General features: G+C 48.1%; 2 protein-coding genes across 2 annotated transcripts in view; one reads left to right on the plus strand and one right to left on the minus strand.

Moving 5' to 3' along the window:
- LOC117459451 (uncharacterized) overlaps nucleotides 1-2,952 on the plus strand; it is a 45,174-nt gene extending 42,222 nt beyond the window's left edge. Inside the window, exon 12 of the mRNA XM_071205612.1 lies at nucleotides 2,806-2,952. Within this exon, the coding sequence (XP_071061713.1) occupies nucleotides 2,806-2,952 (147 nt within the window). The remainder of the gene's footprint in view (nucleotides 1-2,805) is intronic.
- A 3,552-nt stretch (nucleotides 2,953-6,504) lies between these two features.
- LOC117460119 (cingulin-like) lies at nucleotides 6,505-9,422 on the minus strand. Its single transcript, XM_034101361.2, has 2 exons — nucleotides 9,212-9,422; nucleotides 6,505-8,987 (listed from the first exon to the last, which is right to left on the minus strand). The coding sequence occupies exons 1-2, from the start codon at nucleotides 9,389-9,391 to the stop codon at nucleotides 7,281-7,283; spliced, it is 1,887 nt and encodes a 628-aa protein (XP_033957252.1). The 5' UTR covers nucleotides 9,392-9,422; the 3' UTR covers nucleotides 6,505-7,280.
- Between the last annotated feature and the right edge of the window lie 228 nt (nucleotides 9,423-9,650).

Consider the following 9,650-nt stretch of genomic DNA (forward strand, 5'->3'; position numbering starts at 1 on the left):
CACACACACACACACACACACACACACACACACACACACACACACACACACACACACACACACACACACACACACACACACACACACACACACACACACACACACACACACACACACACACACACACACACACACACACACACACACACACACACACACACACACACACACAGAGGGGCGCCACCAGGGATTTTGGGCCCCATGGAAAGATATCACATTGGGCCCCACCTCCAGAACCCAACCCACTCATTGATGCTTTAAATAACTCTACCGACAGGCTTGCATCCATCGTGTAGTCCAAAACTAACCGCACAATATGTTCTGACACTGAGCGGTGAAACTATAACACCGTGCAGACGGGCCACATTCTGCTGCTACATTTGATATAACACTAACATTCCTGACAATAGACCTCAATACTCTCTTATGGAGTACATGCCTTTTTAATAACATGTTTCAATGGAACATTCAAACATCTAAATAAATATAACTTAAATATACATGACCTCTTAAATTAAAATAAAGTGAACATTAACACCAATATTATCATTTATAAAATGCTATAACACAAAAAATAACATAAGCAGCAGATTTTTTTATTAAATATACCAACTACAAAATAAGCGGGTATTAAAGTGTAAACGGACAACAACACGGAAAGGCCTGATGGTGGCGCTAAATCAGAGCCTGTCACCTGTTCTCAGTCTGTTTCTCATCATGCATCTGGTGTGTGGTGATCCAATATCGTTACCATAGCCTGGCCCTTTAACAGTTATCACGAGCCCTGGCTCAGCCTCACTCACCAAGAGCCCAGCGCCTAGCCTTCTTACAGGCAAAGGCACTGATCAAGTCCTTGAAGTCCAGCTTTCTAGCCAACTGGCTTTCAATGGACAGCATGGCAAGACTGCAAAGCATTATGGGGGGCCAGGGCTGCGGAGCCTAGAGATGGATCTGTTGGTCCTGGCACCGGGGGGAGGGGCAACTGGTTTAGAATGAATAGCTGCTGAAATGTACCTGCATTTATTAAACGTCAGATAAAAGAGGAGTGAAATGAAAAACCTCAAAACATTATTATTGCCAATGGACTACGCTTAGCTAACAGACTCATTTCCACCACTCATGGACCACTCATGGACATCCTGTCGCCCTTTAGTCCCTCTCTCTTCTCTTTCTCTTCTTTCTTTTCTTTTTGAAAGCCTGACTTTGTGAGTCGTTGAGACATCGTACACACGTGAGCACTAGCATCCTTCCTCACATGCTCTCACTAGTCTCTCTGCTAGAAAGTGCCGCACAGCGTTTGGAGGCAGGACCAAACCATTACATGTAAATAGAGGGGGGTGTTCAGAGGCTTTGGATAATTAACTTTTGGAAGAAAATAAGTTAAATGAATCGTAAGTTCAGTGAGTACATCATCAATATGACGTTATATTAATGTTAATTATTGATGATTGATGAAAGGTTACTTAAACATTTTTTCTGAATGTTCTAAAAATGTTTGGGGCCCCTGTCAGTCACGGGCCCTTTTCACCCCTTACAGCGCCCCTGCACGCACACACGCGCACACACACACACACACACACACACACACACACACACACACACACACACACACACACACACACACACACACACACACACACACACACACACACACACACACACACACACACACACACTCTGAGGGACAGTTTGTCTCTGCCACAGTCTGAGGGACAGTTTGTCTCTGCCACAGTCTGAGCGAAAGTTGGTCTCTGCCACAGTCTGAGGGACAGTTTGTCTCTACCACAGTCTGAGGGACAGTTTGTCTCTACCACAGTCTGAGGGACAGTTTGTCTCTGCCTGCCACAGTCTGAGGGACAGTTTGTCTCACAGTCTGAGGGACAGTTTGTCTCTACCACAGTCTGAGGGACAGTTTGTCTCTGCCACAGTCCGAGGGACAGTTTGTCTCACAGTCCGAGGGAACATATGAATGAAATGATGTGTGTTTTTGTGTAGATGTAGCATATATCCATACAGAGCTTTGTCAATACTGTATGTAACTGTGGTCATGCTAATAAAGCTTTTGAATTGAATTGAACAACCTTGACTTGCTAACAGTCTCATTTGGCCTTAACATGGTTTTCTTCAAACAACACATACGTTAATGTTTCATTTCTACTCATGTGCAACGGCTTGTTCTTCATGCTGCTTCCACGCAAACACCTCCCACATGGGGATCAGTCCAATCATCCGATGGAGCGTTGAGATGGCTGACATCTCTCTCCAAATATTACTCTTAGTGATGAGACAAGGCAAGTTTACTCAGGACCTTTCAACACCATTTTGATTTGATATACTTTATTAATCCCCGTGGGGAAATGGTTTCTCTGCAGTTGACCCATCCTAGTGTCAGGAGCCGTGTGGGGAACGGTGCCTTGCTCAGGGACACCTCGGTAGCAGTTGGTCTTGCCGGGTCTTGAACTGGTGACCTTCCAGTTGCCAAGCCGAGTACCTATCGACTTCGCCAGCACCGCCCAAAGTCCAATGAAAGCGTTTAGAAACATATTCTAAAATGGCCGACTCATGAAAGCAGAGATAATAAAACATGGATACCAAAGGGACGAATGAAAGCGACAGAGTTCTCACCGGTACAAAAAGGTCAGCACACATAACCCCCATACTTGCAAAACTACACTGGCTCCCAGTCCACTACAGGGTCCAGTTCAAGGTTCTGCTCCTCACGTACAGAGCCCTGAATGGACAAAGCCCAAAATACCTCTGTGACCTCATTCATACCCAGACATCTACCCGCTCTCTCCGCTCCAGCCACGCTCCTCTTCTCTGCATCCCCCGCACACGTCTCCGAACAATGGGAGACCGAGCCTTCTGCTCGTTCGCGCCGCGCCTCTGGAACTCCCTCCCAGATCAGCTGAGATCTGCCCCTTCCACCGAGGTCTTCAAAACCGGCCTTAAGACCCTCTTCTTTCGGCAGGCCTTCGAATAAACTTTGAGCACGGTACACCTGGAGTACTGCCATTTTTATCGCTATCTCCGACTTTTATTTTTGTACTCTATTTTATATTTTATTTTTTGATTTCTTATTATTATTACAATTTGTTTAATCTCTCAAAGCGTATCAGTATCCCTTGTTGTGAAGCACTTCCAGATTTGTCTTGGCAGATGAGAAGCGCTATATAAATTAAATATATTATTATTATTATTATTAGAGTGTGTGTAGCTCTCAATCACTGCTCACTTTTGAGAAGAAATAGTTTTCTTTGACTTCACTTCCTTTCTTTGTTAACTTCTCCTTTTCAGTATCCTCAGTATCCAAACGGGGCTCTGTGATCGATGTGTTTCTGTAATAGTGTTTGGAAGGACACTCCGCCCCCGCTGCAGGACACTGTGTTGTATATAAACCATGTGTAGTTGCACCTGAAGGACACAGCTTGATGTGAAATCAGTGAGAGGAGAGGTTAAGCCACGTGGGGACATGGTTTCCACTGAGTTGTGTTTTTAATGTCATGCATCTGTTATTTCAACACAAAGCAGAGGACACATTCTCTCTCCTAAATATCTTCTTATAAAAAAAAAAATATTTTAGTTTTTTCCAAACATGGCAGTTATTTTAAAGGGGACCTATCATGCACTTTCTGATGTCTTCTCTCCATCACCATGTGTCCCCGGTGTGTCCCCGGTGTGTCGGGGAACTCACGCAGCGTCAGGAAATAAACCCTCTCTCTTTTCCTCCGTACCCAAATCTCTAAAAACGGGGAACAACGGAGCTGATCCAGATTTGCGTCCGATATGACGTAACATCTGAAATGTGGACCCACGGGCCAATCAGAAACGTTGCTATCAGAAACAATGCCCGACTGCTTTGGACGTAATATGGTCGGTGTTTACATTAGCATCGCTAACACTCGGAGCTAACCTGTGCTGGAGAGCATGTGTGTGAAGAAGCAGGAAGTAGAAAGGAACTCACCTTGTGGTGTAACCGGCAAGAGAGAAAGCCTTTGAGCTCCAGACTGTTTCAGATCCTTGATAATCCATGATATGGCGTTTCATCACGGCAGCATTTAGTTTAGGCGGTAGCTGCCAGTAGAATCTCCCGCATGAGCAGACATAAGCTCCGCCCCTCTTTTTTATGAATTTGTTATGAATTGTTTTCATAAGCACATTTTTTACCCAGAATCAGCACTTTTGAAACAGGAAGTGAAATAGAGGGATATGAGGCGTGGCTAGAATGATCTGTTTGGTGTTTGGAGCAAAACACTTCAGACATGTTTTTATATATCTGATACCTGTGCTGTTGCCTAGAAACACCAGGGCAGGTGACCTTTAAAGAAAAACATGTACACAAAGATTTTCCTCGGAAATGTAGATGTAGAGATTTGCTCACCCGATCAATCAATCAGTCAATCAATGTTTATTTATAGCCCAATATCACAATGTTACATTTGTCTCAGTCGTCTTCACAGTGTGTACAGAATATCAGTATGACAATACGACACCCTCTGTCCTTAGACCCTCTGTCCTTAGACCCTCTGTCCTTAGACCCTCTATCCTTAGACCCTCTGTCCTTAGACCCTCTGTCCTCAGACCCTCTATCCTTACACCCTCTGTCCTCAGACCCTCTGTCCGTAGATCCTCTGTCCTTAGACCCTCTGTCCTTAGACCCTCTATCCTTAGACCCTCTGTCCTCAGACCCTCTGTCCTTAGACCCTCTGTCCTCAGACCCTCTATCCTTACACCCTCTGTCCTCAGACCCTCTGTCCGTAGATCCTCTGTCCTTAGACCCTCTGTCCTCAGACCCTCTATCCTCAGACCCTCTATCCTTAGACCCTCTGTCCTTACACCCTCTGTCCTCAGACCCTCTATCCTTAGACCCTCTGTCCTTAGACCCTCTATCCTTAGACCCTCTATCCTTAGACCCTCTGTCCTTAGACCCTCTGTCCTGAGACCCTCTGTCCTTAGACCCTCTGTCCTTAGACCCTCTGTCCTGAGACCCTCTGTCCTTACACCCTCTGTCCTTAGACCCTCTGTCCTTACACCCTCTGTCCTGAGACCCTCTGTCCTTAGACCCTCTATCCTTAGTCCCTCTGTCCTTAGACCCTCTGTCCTTAGACCTCTGTCCTTAGACCCTCTGTCCTCAGACCCTCTATCCTTAGACCCTCTATCCTTAGTCCCTCTGTCCTTAGACCCTCTGTCCTTAGACCTCTGTCCTTAGACCCTCTGTCCTCAGACCCTCTATCCTTAGACCCTCTATCCTTAGACCCTCTGTCCTGAGACCCTCTGTCCTTACACCCTCTTTCCTTAGACCCTTTGTCCTTTGACCCTCTGTCCTTAGACCCTCTGTCCTCAGACCCTCTGTCCTTAGACCCTCTATCCTTAGACCCTCTATCCTTAGACCCTCTGTCCTCAGACCCTCTATCCTTAGACCCTCTGTCCTTAGACCCTCTGTCCTTAGACCCTCTATCGTTAGACCCTCTATCCTTAGACCCTCTGTCCTTAGTCCCTCTGTCCTTAGACCCTCACATCGTACAAGGAAACACTTCCAGAAAAAACCCACAGTTTAAAGGGAACATGGGAGAAACCTCAGGGAGAGCAGCAGAGGAGGGATCCCTCTCCAGGACGGACAGACTGCAATAGATGCCGTGTGCAAATCCAAGAGATAATACATTTGACAGCATAGAGACCGAATGTTAGGAAATGCATGTGTCTGTAATGAGAAGATGAATCCACGAGGATGTCAGCTACGATCCTGAGGAAGCCATCAGGGAAGCAGCATGACGAGACCCAAGGCAGGACCGCAGAGACCGGTTCAGCCACGACTCAGGATGCAGGATCCAGGATAGAGGATCCAGGACTCAGGATGCAGGACTCAGGATGCAGGACTAAGGATGCAGGACGCAGGATCCAGGATAGAGGATCCAGGACTCAGGATCCAGGATGCAGGATCCATGACTCAGGATGCAGGACGCAGGATCCAGGATAGAGGATCCAGGACTCAGGACCACAGCAACAGGATCAGCCAGGACTCAGGATCTAGGACACAGGATCCAGGATTCAGGATGCAGGACTCAGCATAGAGGATCCAGGACTCAGGATAGAGGATCCAGGACTCAGGATGCAGGACTCAGGATAGAGGATCCAGGACTCAGGATGCAGGACTCAGGATAGAGGATCGAGGATAGATGATCCAGGACTCTGGATAGAGGATCCAGGACTCAGGATGCAGGACTCAGGATAGAGGATCCAGGACTCAGGATAGAGGATCCAGGACTCAGGATGCAGGACTCAGGATAGAGGATCCAGGACTCAAGATAGAGGATCCAGGACTCAGGATATAGGACTCAGGATAGAGGATCCAGGACTCAGGATCCAGGACTCAGGATCCCGGCGTAGATAGACAACAAAAATAAACTGAAGGCTGAATCCAACCGATATTTGTATTAAAATGTCTTCTGGTGCACAATTACATTCATTTGAACACGGGGGGGATGTTGTTGCACTATGCCACTTTCAGAAAAACATCCATCACAAGCTCTTGACATTTTAATGGTTGATGACTCATCATTTATTAATTAAAGAACAAATAAAACATATAATCAATACAAAATATAAAAAACGTTATTACAGACTTAGGGTCCAGAAAAAAGACAACACTACACATTACATACACGGCGTAAAAAAAGAATAATTCAAATCAGTGTCCTTCAAAGAGACAACTATAACACGGCGATAACAACAATAATGTGGTTTAGTAATATCACCACGAAGGACCATGTGTTGGCTACACTTCACATTTCCTGGGACTTCGACAACGGACGACTTGTGATCGCTTCTTCTCACTTTTGAGAGGCGACCTTTTGTTTCTCCACTGTCCGGCTCTCTTCTGAAGCCAGATCCTTCTCCTCCGTCTCAACGGCCTCCTCCAGTCTGCTGTTAGCTCCTCTGTCGCCCTGAAGCTTCTTCTCTTCAAAGTGCAGTTCGCCCAGCCCCCGTGCGTGCTCAATCAATCAACGTTTATTTGTACCCAATATCACACATTTTACATGTACCTCGGGGGACTTTACTGTCCCTACAGAATATAAAAAGACACCCTCTGTCCTCAGACCCTCACATCGGACAAGGAGCTCGACAGTTACCGCGTGGACGAATGGAAAGCACATGGGGGAAAGCGATAGCGGACGGACGTGCAACAGATGTTGTGTCATAATAAAAAAGATAATACATTTAAAAAAAGAAAACAGTCAAAATGATAACAAACAAACATATTAGCGTCGGGGCATAACGTTCTAGTGTGCTGTGCACTTTGAGTGGACGAGATACGGACTGGAGTCTGGGCTTCCTCGCGCAGAGCTGAGCCTCTCGTGTCTGACTCGCAGGGCGGTGTGAGTCCTGAGCAGCTCGCGGTACTCAGAGTTGATGTCGCAGTGCCTCCTGCGCAGGTCGGTGAACTCCTGCTGGAGGCGGTGCAGCGCCTTGTTGCTCTCGTCCAGGGAACGCGTCTGCTCCCGTCCCTGAAGCCCGAGGACGGTGTCCCGGGCCTTCTGCAGGGACGCGCTCAAGGTGTGGTTTTCCTCCAGAGCCGAGACCTGCTTCTTCAACGCCTCTTGGAGCTCCACGCAGCGCTTCTCACTCCGGCTCCTTTCTTCGTGCAAACCGGAGGAGATCCGATCGACAGTACGCTGCAGCTCAGAGTTCCTGGTCTTTTCCCGTTCGAGGGCTTCTTCCAGCTCGGCCTGTCTCACCTTGACCTTTGACCCCGTTGCTTTGAGCTCGGTCACGAGGCGCTGCAGATTAGTGATGGTGAACTGACCGTCAGAGATCCTTGACAGCATCTCTTCACGGCCCGCGGAGAGAGAGAGGAGGTCAGATCTTTCTCCGTCACGCTCTCTCTCCAGGACACGGAGCTGGGCCCTGACGTCAGCGTTCTCCCTCCGTAGTGTCTGCATGTCGTACGCAGACGCTTCTCTCAGCTGTTCAGCGAGGACTGGATGAGGTCCAGCCTGCTTTCCAACCATCTTCTCAAATCGCTTCTTCTCTCTTTTTAGAGATGACGTGAGGAGTTTCTCGGCCGTCAGGCTCTTCTCCAAAGCCAGGCTCTTCTCACACAGCGCCTTCTCTTGGCTCTGGATCTTCTTTGAGGCTCTGGAGAATCGAGCCTCCTCCGTCTTCATGGCCTCCTCCAGTCTGCTGCAGGCTCCTCTGTCGCCCTGAAGCGTCTCCTCCTCAGCGTGCTGGGTATTGAGAGCAGCCTCCAGCTCACGTTGCAGTCTCCTGTTCTCACGGGCCAGGTGTTGGTTCCCCCGAGTCAGATGGGCCAGTTCTGCTGCGTCCTTCTTCTGCAGAGAGACGGCCGCCTCGTAGTCCCTCTGCACTGAGCTGCTTTTTGTTTGCTCCGCTTTGAGGTCTGAAGTACACTTGCTCACGCTCTCCTGTAGGAAGGTAACCATGCTGACCTTGGATGCAATGTGGCTTTGGAGCTTCAGGACACCTGAGTGCAGGGACTCGATGCGCCTGTCTTTCTTCAGACTGTCCTCCTGCAGCTCAGCGAGGCGGTCCCTCATCGCCGTCACTGAGGCAGCGTTCAACACGAGCAGCTCCGAGACCTCTCTCTGGTGCTGGCTGGAGGATGCGTGCTGAGCTCTCTGGAGCTTCTCGATCACCTCCTTGTGTTCTTCACGCTCAGAAGTCATTATAGTGATTCTGTGTTTCAGCTTGGTGTTGTCGCGCTGCGGCTCCTTCTGCTTCAGAGCAGCGTCCATGAGCTTTATTCTATCGAAAAGGGAATTATTCTCAACTCGCCGAAACTTCAGAGCCTTTGCAAGAGTGTGCTGTTCTTCGTGCTCGTCCTCCAGAGCTGCTTTCTGCTGGGCTGTAGTTCTTTTCTCCTCCATCAAGGCCTCTTCAAGAGCAGCTCTGGCTTTCCTCTCCTCATCCAGGGCTTCCTGAAGGACACAGGATGTCTCCCATGCCTCAGACCGGTGAGAGTCCTCTGTCTGTGGAACATACATCTATCATTATGGGGTGTCCTATGTGCCGAGTTAAGAACACAGAAGTGGAGCTAACTCTGCATCAAAGGGTGTGAACAAGTGTGTGTGAGCAATTGCATTAAAGATCATTCGCTATTTTGATATTTAAAACGTTAGTAAAGAAACTAAAGCGTTGAGTTTTAGCTTTTAGTGTAAGCGTAGACATGCGTGCCACCGAATGGAATACTTACCTCATCGAAGGGAGTGTCGCCGTAGTTTTCTCTGCTGTTCTTATCAAAGGTCGCACTCTCGTGGATTTCGGACTGTTCTTCATCATTCCCGTCCAACACATCTCCGTGTTCAGATTCTGGCTCTGCTGCAAATTCCAACATCTCTTCCATTTCTGACTCGGTCTCATCCGGGCCAGACATTTCTTTAATTTCGAACTCTTCCTCATCACGAAGGTCCAATGAATGTCCCAAGTCTTCATCCGCTGAGTATACACACTCTTGGTCCTCCTCCAGGATCCCCTCCTCGATCCCCTCCTCGATCCCCTCCTCGATCCCCTCCTCGATCTCCTCCTCGATCTCCTCCTCGACATAACTGTCCTCAGAAGGACACTTGTGTCGGTGCCGTGGAGAGTCATTGTACGGCATGTTGAAAACTGATCTTTCTCTGTCCATCTTATTA

Source organism: Pseudochaenichthys georgianus, chromosome 15, assembly GCF_902827115.2.
Source record: "Pseudochaenichthys georgianus chromosome 15, fPseGeo1.2, whole genome shotgun sequence".
Classification (NCBI taxonomy): Eukaryota; Metazoa; Chordata; class Actinopteri; order Perciformes; family Channichthyidae; genus Pseudochaenichthys; species Pseudochaenichthys georgianus.

Coding starts and splice junctions, on each gene's coding strand:
- LOC117460119 (XM_034101361.2), bottom strand. CDS start 9,391: ATGTCTGGCCCGGATGAGACCGAGTCAGAAATGGAAGAGATGTTGGAA. Junction 8,988..9,211: donor GCGACACTCCCTTCGATGAG/GTAAGTATTCCA, acceptor TATGTTCCACAG/ACAGAGGACTCTCACCGGTC.